At 31.7% G+C, this 22,889-nt stretch overlaps 1 protein-coding gene across 1 annotated transcript in view; it reads right to left on the reverse strand.

The window, feature by feature from the left end:
• Nucleotides 1-570: 570 nt before the first annotated feature.
• Nucleotides 571-22,889, reverse strand: part of LOC134699512 (uncharacterized) — a 78,059-nt gene continuing 55,740 nt past the window's right edge. The window contains exons 10-14 of the mRNA XM_063561111.1: nt 20,571-21,349; nt 12,197-12,227; nt 6,325-6,596; nt 3,255-3,282; nt 571-1,550 (exon numbers count right to left, since the gene is read on the reverse strand). Coding sequence (XP_063417181.1) covers nt 1,168-1,550; nt 3,255-3,282; nt 6,325-6,596; nt 12,197-12,227; nt 20,571-21,349 — 1,493 coding nt within the window. The 3' untranslated portion in view covers nt 571-1,167. The remainder of the gene's footprint in view (nt 1,551-3,254; nt 3,283-6,324; nt 6,597-12,196; nt 12,228-20,570; nt 21,350-22,889) is intronic.

The following is a 22,889-nucleotide window of genomic DNA, read 5'->3' on the forward strand; positions in this document are numbered from 1 at the left end:
TACATTTTGAGATACAGCATATCAAAGAACTCCAAGGTTTCAATTTTTGTTAAAATCAAACTAAGTTTAATTTTGGACCCTTTGGACCTTAATGTAGACCAATTTGAAAACGAGACCAAAAATTAAGAATCTACTTACACAGTTAGATTCGGCATATTAAAGAACCCCAATTATTCAATTTTGATGAAATCAAACAAAGTTTAATTTTGGACCCTTTGTGCCCCTTTTTCCTTAACTGTTGGGACCAAAACTCCCAAAATTAATACCAACCTTCCTTTCATAGTCAAAAACCTTGTTTTTAAATTTCATAGATTTCTATATACTTATACTAACGCTATGGTGCGAAAACCAAGAAAAATGCTTATTTGGGTCCCTTTTTGGCCCCTAATTCCTAAACTGTTGGGACCGAAACTCCCAAAATCAATACCAACCTTCCTTTTGTGGTCATAAACATTGTGTTTAAATTTCATTGATTTCTATTTACTTTAACTAAAGTTATTGTGCGAAAACCAAGAATAATGCTTATTTGGGCCCTTTTCTGGCCCCTAATTCCTAAACTGTTGGGACCAAAACTCCCAAAATCAATCCCAACATTCCTTTTGTGGTCATAAACCTTGTGTTAAAATTTCAAAGATTTCTATTTACTTATACTTAAGTTAGAGTGCGAAAACCAAATGTCTTAGGACGACGACGACAAAGACGACGACAACGACGACACCAACGTCATACCTATATACGACCAAAATTTTTTTATAGTTTTTGCGGTCGTATAAAAATTAAATTTAGATTTTTTTTTCAAAATTTCACTCTTATTATTAACACTTTACAATGCTTCTGTCAAAATTTCACGTTTGACAAATTCATTGATTACCTTCAAACTTTAATCAAAGACTGACATAATAACATAATACTGTTCATTAACTGTATGCTTTGAATAACTGATGTGGAACCCAATGAAAATTTAATAAACTTATTTTGACTGTGTTGTGTTATTCTGTATAAATCGAACAGTCTAATTAACCATGATAAGTTATCTTGAATCTGTTGAATGTGGAGCCAACATAAAGAACAATGTCAATGAAATGGTGGTCCATATTTTTTTATACTAAAACCAAGACAAGGGAATAATGAAAGTCATGCCAACTGAATGTTTTTGTACTGTTTCTGCTATTGAAAAGGATTTAGTTTTTGCAGAAATGTTTTAAATTTTCCTTGTTTCTCCTCTTCAACTTCCTCAAGTGGAATATATTCCTTTACTCCAACTGTTTTAATGATTTCCTCCAAACATCTAGCACCTCTCCCTACATTTACCAAGGCTTGAACCAAAACACTTATAGTGGGCTTCACTTTCTGATCTTCCCTCCATTGGAATAATATTTCCTTACATTCTGCCACTAAATTTAATCCATTTTTGTACTGGATTATATCTAATGATGTTACAGGTAATCCTAATTCTATCCCAAGTGGGAAGGATACTTCACCAATTACTTGTGCCAGCTTATCTAATATTTCATCTGTTGGAATTAAATCCAAGTACTCATCATTGAAATCTGTAAAATAGTCTTATTTTTATTAAGTTATTTACGAACAGTTAATACTATAAACACAAGTTCTTCCAACATATACATCACATAACGTTTCAAAATATAAATATAAATCAATAAACCAGTTTGTCATGTTCTAGCAAAAATACTAACATTATGAAAAACGGTGACAAAAAAAAAGGTTCAAATCAAGGCAATTTCACTTAAAAAGTTTTGAAGTATTGAAACCATGCATCCTTTAACGATTCTAAAGTGAATTTTGTTCACACAATGCAACTGCACATCCATTGTTGCCCTAATAAAAGGTTGACTTACTAAACAAATAAATTGTGAATGTGTCCATGAGACACAGATGATTCCGCCATTTTCATATAACGTCATAAAGGGACATAATTCAAGAACAATAACAGTGACGCTTCTCAAATTCATACTTTATCTGAGTTATGGAATTTTATTTTTGCAAACTTTACCTCTGGATACTGTCTTATGATCATAAACAAGCTTCTGTCCAAGTTTGGTAGAGATCCAGTATAGTTTAAGAAAGTTATTGAAATTTTAAAAACTTTAACCACAGAGTGAATGTAATGTTTCCCCGCAGAAAAACTAAGTCCATTTATAAGTAAAATACAGAAAAAATGGAATTTTAATTTTACAAATTTTACTTCTGGATTCTATCTTATGATCATAAACAAGCTTCTGTCCAAGTTTGGTAGAAATCCAGTATAGTTTGAGAAAGTTATTAAATTTTCAAAAACTTTAACCACAGAGTGAATATTTGTGGACGCCGCCAACGACGACGGAATGTAGGATCGCTTAGTCTCGCTTTTTCGACTAAAGTCGAAGGCTCGACAAAAATGTGGGCAAAAATTACTTTTCAAGGGAAATTACTCCTCAAGAAAAAGCTTATTACACCAAAGGAATAGTTAAACTTATAAGTCAAAAATGAACTGACAATGCCATGACAAAAAATCAAAACCACCAAAAGTCAAACAACAGTGTACATAACACAACATAGAAAACTAAAGACTGGGCAACACAAACCCCACCAAAAACTAGGGGTGGTCTCAGGTGCTCTTGAAAGAATATCAGACCCTATTCCACATCTAACATTCGTCGTGTTACTCTGGATAACTACGTTTATAAATCATGCATTAGCAGATAGGTAGTTGACTCTCGTTAAACCCTTATATGTTTTAGACATCACTAAATTCGCAAACCATCAGCCATGTAAGTGTTCTTACCATGAAACATGACCGAATGTGCATTTTTGAAATGTAATTGAACACTATTTTCCCTGACTAAGGATAGACAACCCTGTTATTGGTTAAGACAATAAAGACATTGTAAAACAAAGAAAAACACAAAGAACAAAGCTTTAAGGAGTTCATTGGCGATTTCTGGCTATAGTCTTTACTTTTGCTGATAGATGATGAAGTGTATCTTCTATAGACTTAAGTTTTTTAATACAAAAAGTTGATAATAAATCCTCTTTCGAAGGAAGAAACTGTGATGAACATTCAATTGACAACTACAGATATTTGCATTATGCTGTCCTTTCTTTTCCTCAATCTATTGTATTTGTTGCAACAATGGCTACATCAACCAATAAAACAAACGCCATTAAATACCACAATAAATCTATTGTTTCAGTAGTAAACCTATGTTTTGCTATCATCGAAATTTTAATGAGATCTAATTGAAAAAACATACCACACTGTCTATTTCTGGTTCTTTTAACCTGCAAATATATTTTAAAAATAAATATAGATTATATGTGTACTGCGTTTAAAGTTGATGATATTACAACATAACAGTGATCTTCTTTACAAACACTAAGGATGACTTTAAGTGCTACGGAAGGGGAAGCAGATCCTGCTCTTAAGGTGGTTCCCTTCGTGTTGCTCATTTTATAACAAAACCGGTAAATAGTCTAATTCATTAGGTCAGATAAGTGAAAAGGGGAGGGGATTGTAATTACGACATAAGGAACATATTCGATATCATCTGTATAACGAATATACGATAACGGTCAACCAACTCGTAATGGCGTCCATTCTATTTACGAAGGTATGGTTTCAACTTTACCATTTGAATCTCTTGGTTTACAAATGAAAAGGTAACACTTGGGAAGCTGATATCATGGTTGTTTACTCGGGAAGCAGTCCAAATGGCTTAATTTAAAAATAATATTTATAGATCTTTTATCTATGATGACAAAACATTAATATCATAATTCACTGTTGTTATACTGATCATCATAATTGTAGTTATGCTGATCCCAATATGGCGGCATACAAAACAGGTAAAATGCATAGTGCTGGCAGTTCGTGCAAGTGGACCATGTACAAAAAACGAGATTCATAACAAATTAGATACCGTGACCTAAAACATGTCTTTACTTGAAACAAACGTGATTTAAACATTATAGTTTCCATTAATAATGTGTAAACATGGAAAATGGTTGCCTCACACTGTCTTCATGATGGACATTTACCATGTATATTATTTCTTGTAAAATACAAAGACCAATATTTGTATAAATGATCATGAACAATTGCAAACTTCCTTATGTTGAAAAAATATTTCGATCACAAATGTTGTTTACGCGTTTGTTGTTATCTTTCCATTTTTTTTTAATTAAATATTCCATTAGCAGAAAGTTCTGATAAAACCAGTTATTATGATATATACAGTTGCGATAATCTCTCAAGTTATTTGTCTACAAGTTAGTTACGACAATATTCGTACGATAATCTTCTGTACATTTTCAATGGCTATTATTTCGGTAACAAGGTCAAATATGATATTATAAACAAACACATAAAACAATACCGTAGATATCAACCTAGCGGATGTTTTTTTTTTTAAAGGACGACAGGGAGAAAAGGACAATTTATCCTATTTCGATAATAACAAAACTGTAAAACGATATGACAATAGTAGGGCAGGTACTGCTAACCATTCAAGAGCAACTGAGTTCAACCCTTATTTGTTTTCGTTCGTGGTGCTTTACATAAAGTTATTTGGACTGTTGTTTGTCTTTTCATCGTTTTGTGTATTTGACTATAGTTAAACCATAATTATGCCTTTAATTCAAAATTGTAATATGTCTCAAAATATGAAGTGGTCACATAGAGCAAGATCGCCTTCCTTGCATAACAATTGTTTTTTTCAAATTGCCACTCAGGTTGAACATATAGTTTGAAATGTATAACAATAGTTTTGTCAAATTTTTCTGGACATACTATCATGATCATGGACATGAAGGCTTGAAATCTGGGGGAATTTGCTCAATTTAAGGTAACACGATACCGAATGGCGTATCTCCCGATTTCCAAACTTTTTGGCACACGTGTTCTTTCAATCGAGTTACATCGGAATATGTAATAAAAAATGGGGGTCACCATTTTTGTTTTCTTGGTATTTTCATAAGAAAACGTCAATTTTGGCGACAAATTTACTTAGGTATATAGGAGAAATGGCTATTTTTCGGCTTACTTTTTTATATTTTCCAATGGATGGCTATGTTCTGATATACGGAGAAAAACAAAAAACTAACATAATATCCAGGATTGCATACTGAATCCATACACGTAAAGAAACTTATATGTCACCATCCTTGTTTTTGAGATAAATGACTTCAAAGTTCAAAGTACCCTTAGAATTTGGCCGAAAACGTGTGATGTTATTGAATACAGAATGCAACGTTATTCCTACTCAGAGAAATGGAAAACAAAATTTGTGTCGGAATCTGAATGGTGATTAATTTATTTTCATTTCCCCTGTCGGGTGTCGTAAATTTCCTAGTAATGCAATACAAAATATTTCGTCCCGCTCATAGAAATTTCACTCAAATGAATTGACATTGATTTTGTCTGATTTTCACACCAAACGAGCATATTGCATTTCAGTGGTTGTTGTTTGTTTATGTGTAGTCCGTTTCCCGGCCGTTATTGAAATTCTCTTGGTTATTATTTGTATATTCCGAAGGCATATTGAATGTTTTACAAAGGGGACCAACCTAGTTTATGTGTTACATATTTGTTTTTCGTTCATAGTTTTATATAAATAAGGCCATTAGTTTTCTCGTTTGAATTGTTTTATATTGTCATTTTGGGGGCTTTTATAGCTGACTATGCGGTATAGGCTTTTCTCATTATTAAAGGCCGTACGATGACCTATAGTTGTTAATTTCTTATATACTTCAAACTTATATAGTTTTTTTCTAATTATTTTTCTAATTTATGAATACATTATTTTCTTAAACAGCATGCTGATTCCATTTTATTTATACAGATAGACATACTATAAAAAGATCATGTTGATTTATAAAATCTTGTCGACGATAGTAAGCCTTAAAGGTTTGTACATCAGACACGTAATTCGGTAACATAAGACTCGTCCCTGCTCGAAACAAGACAGTTGGGTGGCCAAATCTAAAACACAGTGGAAGAGCATTTTAAACTTAAAAGTTGATTAGTGCCAAATAAGAATAATGCTGTTAGGAGGGGGAAGGTATGGGGTGTGCTTTTAGGGGGAGGAGTGGTGGCAAGAAATCCAGAATTGTATTCTATATTTTAAAATCTATCAACACTATACATCTTTACAGAAAATGAAAGAATCATTGATATTTAATGTCAACAAAGACAAGCTGACCAGGTTTGTAACAACCATGCCCAGTTTCGACATGTAGATTTATATAGAGAATACGTGATTCTTTACACTTAAGTAATCATTTAAAAACCTAAAATTGAAATAGAAAAATAAAAATATAGCTTACTTGGCAGAGCATATGAGTAGTTAATTCCATCTTTGTTAAAGCATTCCACATATTCTTGAAAGTTCCTGAACAATTTTCTCTCCAGTTGACCAGTATCCTATACTTGACAATCTGAACACATCTAGGATTATTACTTTTAAGATCATCCCATTCTTGTAAAGCCATTCCAAGATGTATGGCCAATTCTCGTATTGTGGTTTCGTCAAATCTCGATGAAAATCTCTGTAGTTCAATATCACTTGGAATCTGGATCAATGCATCTTCATGTAAACCTGTTTAAAACAACACATACCACTAATACTGTGAATATAACCGATATCGGACTGACAATTCCGATCGACCTTTTGAGGACTTAGATTTACTATATAAGCAAGGCAGGACAACCACAAAATAAATTGTTTACATAATTAAGGCCGTTACTTTTCTCGTTTGAATGGTTTTACATTGTCATTTCGGGGCCCTTTTTAGCTGACTATGCGTAATGGGTTTTGTTCGTTGTTAAAGGCCGTACGGTGAGCTATTGTTGCTAATTTCTGTGTCATTTTGGTCTCTTGTTGAGAGGTGTCTCATTGGCAATCACACCACATCTTCTATATGTTCTATTTTAATCTCCAAATGACAATGCTGACACCAATCTGAAACATATATACATTGACTGGGTTGCTATGTGAAGTTTGGTAGTGAATATTCCCACACCTTTGGTAAATTCATTAATAATGTCGCATGATGTTCGACAAGAGCATATTATTCATTTTGACCAACCTTGAGACAGATTAAATTAATTTCCTTTCATACTAATCAGAACTATAATGGTTTGACCATCCACTCAAGTAAAATCCATACAGCTACCAATATCATGACTGTCATAATTATGATAAAGAACATTATTATTGATGTTTGACCAACGTTGAGACAGATTAAATAATTTCCTTAGTCTATCAATCAGACCTATAGGGGTAAATTCAGTAAATAAATATACGTCATCATGGGGACCGCCCATTTAGGGGAGAGCTTTCTGTATAATTATTTGGTCTTCTGATTGTCAGATTATGTCTGTAATAAATATTTTTTGGTAGATGGATCAAAACTAGAGTTGAAAAAAAAAAAAAAAAAAAATGCTGAATGTACTATTTTTTTTCCCTTCAGGGTTAAAAAGTAATGGGGGTCAGTATGGGAATTCAGTGCGAATCTACATTGTTTGTAAACAAGGCCATGTGAATGCCCAAAAATGCCGCATGACCCTATGTTTTTATTGTTGCAAAAGATAGGGCTACATTAGTACTTTCATGAATGATATATGAAAGATTTTAATTTCTAAAGGTAAATCAGGTATAAATTTATTTCCACACATAGATTAGCATTAAAGTCAAGGGAGATTTTTTACTGAATTTACCCCTATATTGGTTTGACCATAGCATGATTATCAGAATTATGATAAAGAACATTTGTTTTTATTGCTTTAATAAAGGTTGCACTTTGTAAATACAGCTGTTTCTTAAACCACGCCTCTTTTGGGGAGATTAAGAATATTCATAGAAAATTAATTTTGTTTACATACTGGTTCCCAGTTATGCTCTCTGTGTTCAATCTCATAGAGGCATAATTTGGGAATGTTACCAGTAAATATACATGTGCATATTATATATTGTTTACATTGAAATCTGTGGTAACCCTTCATTCGAGGTAGGGGTAGTTAGGAAAATTAGTGTTAGTTTAAACTCTGCAAAGTTCAGGGCATACAAACGTTGAAAATATGCCGCACAGCCCTATATTTTGACCTTTGAAAAAAATTGTAGTGCATATGAGCTTTCAATTCTAGAATAACATTTTTTCCAAAACTTCATAGTAAAAGTGGTACAGTTTTAGCCGTAAAAGGAGTTCCTATGGGAAATTGCATTGTCAATATTCACAGAACTGCAACCTTAAAAATTAATCGTCAAGCCATTGTCGCTGTTCCAATGAGATTAATTAATGTGCGAAATATCTTCCGCAATTTTTGCGAATCAATCAACAGCATGCTTAACATACCCTGAATTTGCTTTAATTCAAATATAGAGATTCTACAACTAAAGTTGAATTGAAAACCTTGATTTTAGTTATATTCAACAAGCAAAGCAATCTCGCAAATTCTGATTAGCGTTTGGAACAAAGGAAACATAATCCTGAAATAACTCCGAGAGCATCAGAACCACCCACATGAGCACTGGAATCTTTTAGGCAAAATTGTTCATAATTCCTATGTTTGTCTTCTGGACAATGGCAATATGGCAATACTATGCAAAACCAGATCGATTGCGGTATAATTGAAATCACAATGTCATTTGAGCATATGGAGCAAAACGGAGAATTTGTACCAAGGATATGCGGAATTCTAACATGACGTCCTTTAAACACTTTGAGTACACACCCGTGGTAAAATATAAAAATAATGTTTGGGCTGTTGCGATCGTTCTCTCACGTCATATGTTTTTTTTTATGAATTAGCTACCCGACGTCATAAAACGATAACGTCAGAATATAAGCATTTTACGGGAAAATACACGCTTTGTAAAACTGAAAATCATCACAACAAGGAAACACAAACAAACGATGCTAAAATGTGTTATATAAGCCATGTTTTGTATACTGTAAACCAACTTATTTTCGCGAGCGATTTATTTTCGCGACTTTCGCGAGTAGAAAAATAACGCGAATATTAATCGTCGCGAATATGTAATACTTGGATCATTCCTTATTGAAATTCAGAAAATCGCGAAATTAAATAGCCGCAAAGTGGTCTAGGAAGGGTAAAACGCGAAATTAAGTATCCGCGAAAATAAGTTGGTTTACAGTACACATAAGACATATAAATACACTTATGTAAGTTCCTCCAAACCCATCTAAATATGTTATTGTAAATAGTTTTAGCTGCCACTTATTCAGTTTGCTCCGTTCTATTACGTCAATTTTATAGTGCATTTATTTATCAGAACGGCAAATACAGTCGGAAAGCAAGCCCTTAGAAACGACCGTTGTTGCTACTTTCTTAAGACAACAATGGGACTGATATCAAAACCCGCCATTCTGAAATTGCGTTAATTTCGCGAAATATTTTTGTGGCGCCAATTTGGAAGTTTATCTTTTTTCAGTTTCCTACTTGCCATTAGGGTCTGAAATAGATTTATTTCGATTTGTTAAGCATTGATTTTATTATCAAAAGCAAAACAATTTCTCAAACATGTCAAATTCATTATTGGCCGTCTTTGAACGATCCTGTGGTGCTGTTGATCGTCGTTTAAAATTATTTTCTTCTATTTGTCACAGATAAACAAAGACTACATGTACAAACAATTATAAATACGTATCTCAAAATTTAAAAAAAACATCAAGTGTAACGTTCTATCTGACACCCCTTTGGAAACCCCGTTTGAAATAACTTCCAAAAGAAAGACATTTTTTGACATTGTAGTTTTTCGGTCTTACACATCGATGCCCATAAAACTCATTCGTTGTTTATAATAATATATATTTTTTTGTGATAAAGGAATCCTGCAAAACTGCCAAAAGTTAATGAATAAGTAGTGTCCTAAATTTGAACTTATTCAGCCATTAATCATTTGAGTGTCTGGTAGGGGTAGGGGTTGGTGGCTATTGATTGTTTTGGGAAAAAAAATGTTTCCATTGTTCCCCCCTCCCTGGTTGCTGCCTTAAACAATCACATTCAGAGTATCATTTTAATCAATCTTATTCAAAGCATTATCATACTGACAGTGACATGAAGTGTGACTTAATTTTGACTTATGATCTAAAACATAATTGTTGACATAGCCCCCCCCCCCCCCCCCCCCCGAGCTCTGGAATGAAATACTTTGGTCGTTTGTGGATAGTTGTCTCATTGGCAATCATACCACATCTTTTTTTTTATATTTTATATAAAATAAGCATAGTTTTTTTAATGTTATTATTATTTTCAAAAAGATAAAGAAAAATATAACTGAGTCAATTTTGTCTAATTTATTTTCAAGTTTATGAAAAGCATCATTCATTTATTGGTTTAGTGTGTTATTTTTATAATTTGAGTCCATTCATTAGAACTATAAGTTGCATGAAATCAATGAGACAACATTTATTGTTATATTTAGTTTGTTCATACAAAAATTGTAAACTAATTTTCCTTTTATCTAAAATAATGAAGATTTTACATTCAGAATACTTTCATATAATATGATATATTTTAAGTTTAAATGAAAAAGGTAGGACCAGGTATCAGTAGCCTAATGAAAAGGAACTCCTGTTTTATATCATCTTAATCCTGTCTTGTCAGATCAATTATTCATGAATATTTTGACTACTCCTTGTATTAATTGAGTAGAAATTTATTTCTGTGTAGAAATAATTTGGTTACAGCAGTAAAAATACTTACCAAAACATAAAAAATAAATTAACCCTTGGAATATTAAATTAATATTAAATTATTAAGGCACATAGACCACATAGGGCCTATTTCACTGGGACTGAGTTCTGAAAAGTGATAAAAAGTGTTTCTCTATTTTTTTACAGTATCAAAATATATTTGATAAGATAATTTTAATAATATCAACATGTAAATAACAGCATATGGTGCTTGATATAACAATAGTTTGTTCATGATAGTGCCAAACAAAGGGACGTAACTCGTGAATTACCGTCGGCCCCGCTTCGTCAGAAATATCGACACATCTAACTGGCACATTTGCGTATCTTAGCATATCAACTGGCACAAATTTGACATATCATAGTCCAAGTTATGTTACATAACATAATTTAAATTCAGCATAGCTTCCCGAGAAGTTAAGAAAGAAAATTACGATTTTAATTTTCTGTGACCAATTTTTTTTGTCAACACCTTGACTTTGAAGACACATTTGAGAAAAAAAAATGAGTGTAATCCATAAATGAGTTGATTTATATATTTCTTATATACTCAAGAATGTTCACTTTAAAGGAAATTAGTTTTAATTCATGCAAAGTACTACAAATTCCAAAAAACGGGCTTAACTTTTTTTGGTAAAAATATGCCCATATATGGTAATCACATGACGTCCATTGTTGCTTTAAGAAATGGGGTCAAACCGGGGTTAGCTTTCCGACTGATAATGCCTTTACCTAGAGCCCTTCGATCCAAAACAATTGTCGTATATGTCCTAATCGAAATAATTCATGGGGGCTTAAATATATCTTGATGTTACCACGGGTTGTCCCTTTATGACAAATATTTTACCCTGACCGATAGCGGGGGTAAAATATCGGCATAAAGGGACAACCCCTGGCAAAATCAAGATATATTCAAGCCCCCATGAATTATTTCTTAATTGATCTGAATCAATTTCCAAAGGTAAGCAGATTGTTGCATGTTTAATGTATTATCTTGCCAAAACCGGAAATGAGATCATTCAAACGTCCAGCATATGATGTTTGAGCGAAAATAAACAAACCAAGCAATACAAAAATGGATAAGAAATGTTCAAAAAAGTATACCGAAGAAATCGATTATAAGATATCAAAGGTTGGAAGAGGACAAAGAACAAAGATAGTATAATAACAATAGGACAGTGGATGAAAAGAAGTTGATGCTGTTTTTGATAAAATAAGAAGTAAATATAGGATTCCTGATTTGATATCAATTTGATTGAAACTGCAAACAACCCGACACAAGTAGCTAATGAACATGTTTTGCTCTGAAGGAATTCGAAGAAAAATGATATCTGATTTTGATTCACAGCTCGTTGCTGAGGGTCTGGATCTACAACAAGTAGTTCATCAATGTGATTAGGAGCGAAAACGTCTCTGGGTTGCAGCAAGGTGTAAACTAGTGTAATGAACAGATCAGTAATATCTAATTAAGGTTATTTACCTGGACAGTCCTCTTCACATTGTTCTTTTTCCTGAAACATATAAAAAAGGCCGGCTATGTTAAATTAAAGTTTATTTAGTCCAGTCTAGTAGAATTGACATGTTCCTTTTTAAAAAAAACCTTCGTGTTAAACGTAAAGTCATGTGATATTAGGCCTATTCTTATTTAAAGTACTGACCACCAAGCAGTATCAATACAATTACAATCTGTATCATCTGAAACAAGAGGCCCGGGATACTGGAAAATTAACAACGGTATTCTCGACGAACAAGGATACGAAGACAAAATAAATAAAATTATACAAAAACAAAGTTATGAGATAGGCAACAAGAGGCTCTCAAGAGCCTGAATCTCTCACCTTAATTCTTTTTGGTTGAATCTCTTATCAATGATTATTTTGGCTTTTCAATTTATCTAAATGTTCTTTGGATCGTCCTATTTTCTTCAAAAGCCAAAACAAATAATCATTTTCTCCTATATGTTCTATTTTAGCCATAGGAGCTATGTTTCTTGACATACAAGGAAATAAAATATAAAATTTATACTAGATACTCTGAAACTCATTTTAGCCTAAGTTTGGCTGAAATTGATACAGCAGTTTCAAAGGAGAAGATTTTTTAAAGTAAGTCAACGTGATGAACAAATTGTGAAAAAAGTCTTTAAAGGGCAATAACTCCTTAAGGGGTCAATTGACAATTTTGGTCAAATTGACTTATTTGTAGATCTTACTTTGCTGAACATTATTGCGGATAACAGTTTATCTCTATCTATAATAATATTCAAGATAATAAACAAAAACAGCAAAATTTCCTTAAAATTATCAATTCAGGGGCAGCAACCCAACAACAGGTTGTCTGATTCATCTGAAAATTTCAGGGCAGATAGATCTTGACCTGATAAACAGTATAACCTCATGTCAGATTTGCTCTAAATGCTTTGGTTTTTGAGTTATAAGCCAAAAACTGCATTTGACCCTTATGTTCTATTTTTAGCAATGGCGACCATGTTTGTTGATAGATCAAAACTTCAGATACAATTTACAAACTAGATACCCTAAGGAACATTCAGTCAAAGTTTGGAAGTATTTGGCCCAGTAGTTTCAGAGGAGAAGATTTTTGTAAAAGATAACTAAGATTTACGAAAAATGGTTAAAAATTGACTATAAAGGGCAATAACTCCTAAAGGGGTCAACTGACCATTTCCGTCATGTTGACTTATTTGTAAATCTTAGTTTGCTGAACATTATTGCTGTTTACAGTTTATCTCTACTATAATAATATTCAACATAATAACCAAAAAAAGCAAAATTTCCTTAAAATTACCAATTCAGGGGCAGCAACCCAACAACGAGCTGTCTGATTCATCTGAAAATTTTAGGGCAGATAGATCTTGACCTGATAAACAATATTACCCTGTCAGATTTGCTCTAAATGCTTTAGTTTTTGAGTTATAAGCCAAAAAATGCATTTGACCCCTATGTTCTATTTTTAGCAATGGCGACCATGTTTGTTGATAGATCAAAACTTCAGATACAATTTACAAACTAGATACCCTAAGGAACATTCAGTCAAAGTTTGGAAGTATTTGGCCCGGTAGTTTCAGAGGAGAAGATTCTTGAAATAGTTTACGACGACGGACGACGACAGACGACGACAGACGACGGACGACGACAGACGACGGACGACGACGGACGCCAAGTGATGGCATAAGCTCACTTGGCCCTTCGGGCCAGGTGAGCTAAAAATGAAATAGATCCTAGACTTCTGTGGGACTCCCTCAAGTTGGAAATAAAGGAATACAGTATTCAGTATTGTAAAAGTAAAGCTAAACTAAGAAAAAATGTTACCCGTAATTTAGAACTACAATTAAAAATATTATATGAAAAATCTAATAATGAAGATAATGATTTTATTAAAGAAAAAAATATCCACTTTAGAGAAAGACCTAGAAAATCAATATGAATACAAAGCAAAAGGAGCTCAAATAAGATCAAGACAAGAGTGGGTAGAAAAGGGAGAAAAAAATAATGCATATTTCCTAGGTCTTGAAAAATCTAAACAAACGAAAAAGACAATACTTAAGCTAAAAAACAATAAGGGTGTAATAGTAACAGATCAAGATGAAATATTAAAGCTTGAAAGAGATTTTTATGCTAATCTATACGACACTAAACAAAAACCGGATATAGATGTTAAAAAATACATTTCTGAAACAAAACGTAATTATAAACTGTCAGAAGAAGAAAGTAAGTTTTGTGATGGAAATGTAACTCTAGAAGAATTAACCATTGCAGTCAATAATCTAAAGATAATCAAAAGTCCTGGAATGGACGGAATAAGTATAAACGTTTTATCTTTTTATGGGAACTTCTCGGACCGATGCTTGTAAAAAAAAAAAATTTTAGCTTTTAAAATAAACATCTGCCATTTACGCAAAGACAAAGTTTACTGAATCTAATTTATAAAAAAAAATATCCTTTAGAACTTGCAAATTATAGACCAATATCATTATTAAATAGTGATTACAAAATACTTTCATACACTCTAGCTTTAAGAATAAAAAAAAAGCTTAAAATGTAATCATTAATGCCGATCAAACCGGTTACATAAAGAACCGATTTATAGGTTTTAATTTACGCCAAATACAAGATGTTATAGATTACGCAGATAAGTTTAATATAGAAAGAGCAATTTTATTCATAGATTTTTCGAAAGCTTTCGACACATTAGAATGGAATTTTATGTATCATACTTTAGAATATTTTGGTTTTAATAAACCCTTCATAAACTGGATACAAACCTTGTATTCAAATATAGATAGTTCTATATTTAATAACGGTTGGATATCTGCCCCTTTTAGACCCCTAAGAGGTATCCGGCAGGGATGCCCGTGCTCTTCTATACTTTTCGTAATGTCAGTAGAAATAATGGCTAACCAACTAAGGCAAAACAAAAATATAAGAGGCCTAGAATTAAAAATAGATAGTAAAACACATTGCTTAAAAATCACGCAAGTGGCTGACGATACAACTCTATTCCTAAAATCTAAAGAAGAAATCCGAACAGCATTAAATATAATCGAAATTTTTGGAACTTTTTCTGGATTACAACTACACAAAAATAAAACGGAAGGAATTTGGATTGGTGAACTAAAGCATTGTAGAGATAAAGTAGATGAAATTAAATTCACAGACAAACCTGTGAAAGTGATAGGTATATATTTCGGCATTAATAAAAAAATTGTAAGGGTTCCGCGGAACCCAGTGTCTCGCATACTTTTGCTGTAAATTGCAGGCTCAACAAAAATGAGGAAAAAAATCAATAAAAATATTCCTCTTGATACTATCTAATGATTGTAAGAAGCTTCTGTCCAAGTTTGGTAAAAATCTAGGAAAGTTAATGCATCTAATAAATGTTTTGAAAACTTTAACTGCAGACTGTATGTAATGTTAACTGGAAGAAAATCTAAGTTCATTTAAAAGTAAAATACAGAAAAATGGAGTTATCTTTTTACAAAATTTAATTCTGAATACTATCTTATGATCATAAACAAGCTTCTGTCCAAGTTTGCTACAAACCTAGGATAGTTTAAGGAAGTAATTAAAATTCTAAAAACTTTAACCACAGAGTGAATGTTATGTTTCCCCGCAGAAAAAACTAAGTCCATTTATAAGTAAAATACAGGAAAAATGGAATTATTTTTTTACAAAATTTACTTCTGGATACTATCTTATGATCATAAACAAGCTTCTGTCCAAGTTTGGTACAGACCCAGGATAGTTTAAGAAAGTTATTAAAATTCTAAAATATTTAACCACAGAGTGAATTTTATGTTTCCCCGCAGAAAAAAACTAAGTCCATTTATAAGTAAAATACGGAAAAAATGGAATATTATTTATACAAAATTTACTTCTGGATACTATCTTATGATCATAAACAAGCTTCTGTCCAAGTTTGGTAGAAATCCAGTATAGTTTAAAAAAGTTATTAAAATTTCAAAAACTTTAACCACAGAGTGAATATTTGTGGACGCCGCCGCCGCCGCCGACGACGACGGAATGTAGGATCGCTTAGTCTCGCTTTTCGACTAAATTCGAAGGCTCGACAAAAAGAATGTGAAAAATTAAATTGGGATACTAGATTTGAAAAGAGTCGAAACCCGATAACATCGTGGAAAAAAAGAAACTTCACCATTTTAGGCAAAATTCTAATAGTTAAAACTCTCATTATACCACAATTTACTTTTTTAGCAAATGTTACAGCTTTAAGTAACTCAAAAATAGTTGATATAGAAAGAGAAATTTTTGGTTTCATATGGAATAATAAGAAAGACAAAGTAAAAAGACATACTTTGGTAGCAGATTATAGCCAGGGAGGGCTTAAAATGACCGACATAAAAAGCTATGTCTCCTCTCTTCAAATAAGATGGGTCTCTAGATTGCTACAGGCAAAACAAGAAAATTGGACATTGATTCCAAAATTATTTTTAAATAAATTAGGTTCTAATTTCCTCATTTTTAGAATGAATTTAAACAACCAAACTTTAAAAAAACTAGATTACATAACTAAGGACATTCCAGAATTTTACTTAGAAATAATAAAAAGTTGGATTTTATTTCATGAAACGAACATCACAGAACTGAAAAACTTTGTCGAAATAAAAAAGCAAGTTATCTGGGGTAATACATTTATAAAATTTCAAAACAAGCCGCTTATTATGCATAACTGGATACACAGTGATTTCATTTACATTAACGATATAATTGACGATAATGGAAAAAATGCCAAAGATAAAATATTTAGAAAACTGCGAAACACTAAAAATTGGATAGCAGAAATTTCAAAAGTAAAAAACTCAATTCCAACCTCATGGCTCAAAATTTTAGCTACGGAAGAATCCATCAAATCAAAAGTAAATTTTAACAGATTATTTATCAATATAAACAAAGAAAACATTAAAATTGAAAATTTAAGCAACAAAAACGTGTATCAATTGCTCGTTCAAAAAAAAAATTCTCCAAACATTGGCATACATAAATGGAAAAATGAATTAGAAATAAATTATGACTTTACCAAACATATGTTTAAGTTTATACACCAACATTTAAAACTTAATAAACTTAAAATGTTTAGATGGAAACTAATCAGTTGCATTTTACCGAATAGATAAAATCTCTACAAATGGAAAATCGTAACTAGTCCGTTTTGTCAACTTTGTCAACGTAAAGACATGTATCAACACTTTTTTTATCGAATGTAAATTTCTAAAAGAATTTTGGGAAATCATTAATAAAATCTTATCTCGAATGAATTTTATTAAAAACATTAACTTAAAAGACATTGTAATAGGCTACAAAATAACAGATAATGACTATATCGGATTCAATATAATTCTGACACTTATAGGATTTGCTATCTACAAATCATACTATGTATCCGATCAAAGAAATAAATCTACTAATGTATTCAATCTGTTTGAATTTGAACTGGAGGAATACTTTCCTACAATCTACAAGAATATACTACAGTCCAAGTGCTTCAAACTTTAATTTCTCCAAAATAAAACACTCTTAAAGAAGATATTTCTAGAGCACTTTAACTAAATAAATTAAAATAAAGAAAAGACTCACCTTAAATGTTTAAAATTCAAATAAAAAAGAAGTAAAGTAGCCAAATTCAACATACATCCATTAAAAAGCATGCTCTCTCTCACCTTTAAACAAGGTAAACCATCCGATCAAGAAAATCGATGTCACACACTCTTAAATCATGTAATTTTTAAACAAGATAATTGACACCAAACAATCAATTTCGGATAAGAGTATTATATAGGCGTTATTTAATTTGATTACATGTATAGAAGGAAAATATATCATTTATTTCAGATCAGGGTATTGAATTGTATTACATTATTATTGAACATTGTATTTAATTGTAATATTCTAATATAAAATTTAAGAAAAAAATACTTATCTATATAAAACCCTGTTCTTATAGATACTAACTATTTCAGGGTACCTTACAATTAAAGCTGTAGCGGTAAGGTCATTGTTAACAGCTTTAGTGCAATAAATTTATATTCAAGTGTTAAAAAAAAAAAAAAAAAAAAAAAAAAAAAAAAAAAAAGTTTATAAGAAAACAGAGTTGACATCAAATTGTGTATTTCCATAAAGGTTTATGACCCCTTCTGTAGCCATTTTTGTACGAACTTTTCAAACTTCAATGGTATCAAAACTACAGATATAATGAATAATAAAGATATGCATTTGGTACATATTCCAAGGGGAAACTTGATGCAAAGCATTTTTTTTTTACTGTTTCATTGTATTTAAATGAAAAAAAGGACTTTGTGGCAAATAAATCAAGATTTTTATAGAAAGTCCACAGCCTTTAACACAGAGATTTTTTTTGTAAATAAAAATTTGAAACACAAATTACTCCCTTGATTTTCTATGATGTGCTAGTGTTTATTTTTTACAAAAAGATCTAAGCAACCTGTAAATTCCAAAACACCTCGTGATGAGTCCCTAAAGTTGAGCAAACCCTAAAAGGCGTACTTGATTTTGTCCATATTTATATTTGTTTCATTCAATAACTACATTTATAAACTTGTTTTAAGAAAATCAATGCTAGCACTGTATGCAATAATCCTATATCTATCAGTCATCAAATTGCCAAATATGAGAGTACAAGGATAAAGGCTGTGGATTTTCTATAAAAATCTTGATTCATTTGCCACAAAGTCCTCTTTTTCTATTAAATGCAATGAAACAGTAAAAAATTATGCTTTGCATCAAGTTTCCCCTTGGAATATGTACAAAATGGCCTATCTCTATTATTCTTTATATCTGTAGTTTTGATACAATTGAAGTTTGAAAAGTTCGTACAAAAATGGCTACAGAAGGGCTCATAAACCTTAAAAGCTTTAACATGCTATTGACTATTGTAGATTTCTTACTAATTACAAAGAACCGGTCAACCTTAACACGAAAACACAGAAAAACGAAGACAAAAGGGTATATGTATAGATACAGGGTTTCCGCTGGAAATAATAATAAATGTGGCGATTAAAATTCGTCATTTGCAAAAGAATTTGTCGAAAGAAATATATATAACTATTTGATGTCATCCATCTTAACTTGTTTATTTACGTTTTTTACGGATTTCTCGGACTTTATCTGATCAGTCAATACTCGGAATTCATCTTGAACTCGTTAAGATTTTGACAGGAAATCAATAATCAGCTGATTGCATTTTATAGGTATCGACAACAAAGAACTAATTAATAAAGGTGTTGATTTTATTGTTTGACAAAATAATATTGTGAAATGGTGTCCGTCACATGTCACATAAAGGATTTATTAACCCCTTGGCGACGCACGTGTTCGAAGCAAACTTTTGACGTCTCCTCTCCTTCTTGTGATGATAGTCCAGAAAATAAAACTGTTGTTATGACGAAAAATGTTCAAAAGTAAGAAAAATCTCCGATTTAAACTGTATCCTTTGGCCATGTTGACTTTGATATAGATAATTAATTTGAGAGAGTACTTTATAAATGACGTGTTTCAAGCATAGTTTTACGTCTCAACTTTTTCATTTACGATGGTCTAGAAAAGAAAAATGTCATTATGAGGAAATCTATGCAAAAGGTTGGAAACAACCCCTCGAATGACTGAGAGAAACCATTCAATGTAATGACTTTCCCCCTAAAATGAGGGATTGATTTCAAGTGATAAAAGCTTTTGTTTTGTTATAAAAACCACTTCTTAGTACAAAAGGGCACATATTTTTCTTTTGAAGAAATTTCCCCAAAGAACTGTACATCTTTCTGGTATAATATGGTCAAAACATGTCCAAGAATTTTGTTATATTCCGGGACTTATAATAACTTATTTATTAAAAGTTAGTGGCTCAAAATATAATGAATTTTCACCTTTTTAAGTTAAAAAAAGTTCTTTTTTTCAAAAGTAAAGGTTTAGTGTTTATACATTAAATGCAGACTCTAAGATAAGTTTAAGAAAATAATCCCAGAAAATAATGGAGCAAACTCATCTTATTTAGGGGGGGGGGGGGATTAAAAAAAGGAAAAATAATAAAGTGGCGAAAAATATATTGTTTTGCCGAAAATGGTGGCGAAAAAAATAATTGACCCAGTGGAAACCCTGTAGATATATAAAAAAAAAAGTGACTGAAATATAATTCTTATCTTTTCCAACATAAACTATCCATCACTTTATTCTATAAAACCTAGAAACAGATTACAAGATAACATTTTAAAACATCACAATTTGTACTTTAGATGAAAACTAGCAGAACCACAAAGTATTCCAAAACAAATAAACTTATTCTATTAAAGCCATATGATTTATGTATACCTGATCTTGATTCCAAATATTCCACTTGTCTTTAGTATGTACAATCGTATGTTTATGACAGATCCATTCATCAGTAGTGAATGCTGCCTCTTCTGGGATATGGCATTCTAACCTGGAGCATGCATATTCAATGTGGAAGGGTAGTTTTTGGCTGATAGATGTGGCCTGGACTGTGGACTTATAGAACTCTGATATTCTCTCTAATGTTGTAAACATACATTCCTTGATACCAGTGGCTATATCTGGTACTATCAGTCCATTGGAGGTGTCATGGACTATGTAGAGAAATATCTTGTTGCCTTCAACACAGACAACAATAGTATGTGCTTTATCGAATGATAATCCAATGAACCCTGAAAACAAGAGTTGTTTTCCTTCATAAGTCTTCACAGTCCACATACTGAGACATGCGCTAATGAGACGATTCGGTAAGGCTGGTGGTATGATTGTCCCTTTGAAAACAAAAGCTAGACTGATGGCTTTCTCTGGTGTGCATTCATGGGTCATGAATCTTGTGTCATTTCTTTGAGTGAGCATACAGGGAACAAAGAAGTTTTCCACTGGTAACCGACTTCCCGTATTAGTATCATATCTACGCTGCTCTGATAGAATATCAAGGTGGATAAGCATATCAAATATGAACTCTTTGTAGGGTGATATCTTATTGAAATGCTTTTGTTCCCAAATAAGATACAGATCTTTTCTTTGTATTATTCCACTTCCTGACATCTTTTCGAAAGTATTTCTAATAAGGCCTTTCTTTGGCCAGAAGGCAATATCTGTAAAGTAAAATTCAAACAACTAAAAAAGTTTTAAACAAATCTTATGATAAAAAACGAGCTCAAAACACAAAAAAGAAAAAAATCATTTGAAGGAAATAATTTCGTGACCTCTAAAAAGAGTTTACTAACGATGTCGGGACATACATGTGACTAATTTGTAAATCTTGTCTTGCTGATTATGTCGGCTTTTTAGTTTCCATCTTTCTTTTATACTTTTTAACTAAATAGGCAAAGATTTAAAACAAAAGACCGTTATCATTTGCCATTTAAAGGCACTCACTCCTATAAAACGACGTCTAACAGTTTTTACAGAATAGCTTATTACAAGATATCAACCTTTTGATAATGTTTTGCACTGTCATATTTTCTCTCTATTCATTTTCATTACAATAAACAAAGCTTGCATTTCGTCCCTATGTTCATGATGTTCAATCTTTAAACCCGTTTAAAAAAATATATACTCTAATAACACTGATAATGACTTTGGTCTAATTTGTTTAAGTTTTGCTAAGAGGTTACATGCATTACGATGATGTTTTGTAAAGGTAAACAAACAACGAATAGTGAGAAAAGAGGTGAACAAGATATACTAAACAGATCTACAAATTAACAAACATAACAGATTGCATTAAAAGTAAAAAGAATACATTGTTGACAATATAATGAAATTTTATGCAACTGTCAGGAATATGACTGTATCGATTTGTCTGATGTGTTTCAGCTTTTGATTTTGACATTTAATAAAAGACTTTCCGATTTGAATTTTTAATGAAGTTCAGCACTTTTGTTATTTAACTTTTTAGTTGAAAAAAGCACATTCATGATTTATCAATGATATTTGAAATGCGTTTTTAATTTTCGAATTGGGTGGATAATTTTTTTAATGTTTCTGTACTTTTTGTTATAACAGAATTGAAACATTTACAGTCAACAGAAAGACTTGTCCATCTAGCTGGACATCATATTCTGACTTGGAGCGTTCTAGTTGTAACGCATACTCTTGATGCGTACTAAGCAGAGAAAATGGCAAATATCAATGTTCATGTATTTAGTTTAACTAAATTTGGGGTTCGAGTCAAACTTGATACTACAATTAACGACTTTATTGAAGTTTTTAATTGTTTTGGTTAAATAAAAATATTCGAGATCTCATATTGATAAAAAAAATTGGTAATATGCAGTTTATTCTTATACAAACTACAGGGATGACCTGATCATTAAGATAAAGGCAGAAAGTAGGAAGATATTAATGTTCTGATCATGTTTGATCTACTTCTATTTTCCCTATCTATTATACGTAAAGATATTGAGACCATTAACACATGTCAACCTTATGTATAATTTTGCAGCCATTTGAATGACTGACAGCAGCGATACAAGCACAAACTCTTTAGAAAAGATACTCCAATGAACATTTGGTTGCAACTGTTTTAGTAGTTTCAGAGAAGAACATTTTTGACATCAAGAAATGGCAATTGTCAGGTGATCAAGTCTTTATTTCACTGCCTTTTGTATCTGTGATTGTATATATGTAAGG

Source organism: Mytilus trossulus, unplaced genomic scaffold (genome assembly GCF_036588685.1).
Source record: "Mytilus trossulus isolate FHL-02 unplaced genomic scaffold, PNRI_Mtr1.1.1.hap1 h1tg000070l__unscaffolded, whole genome shotgun sequence".
Lineage (NCBI taxonomy): Eukaryota > Metazoa > Mollusca > Bivalvia > Mytilida > Mytilidae > Mytilus > Mytilus trossulus.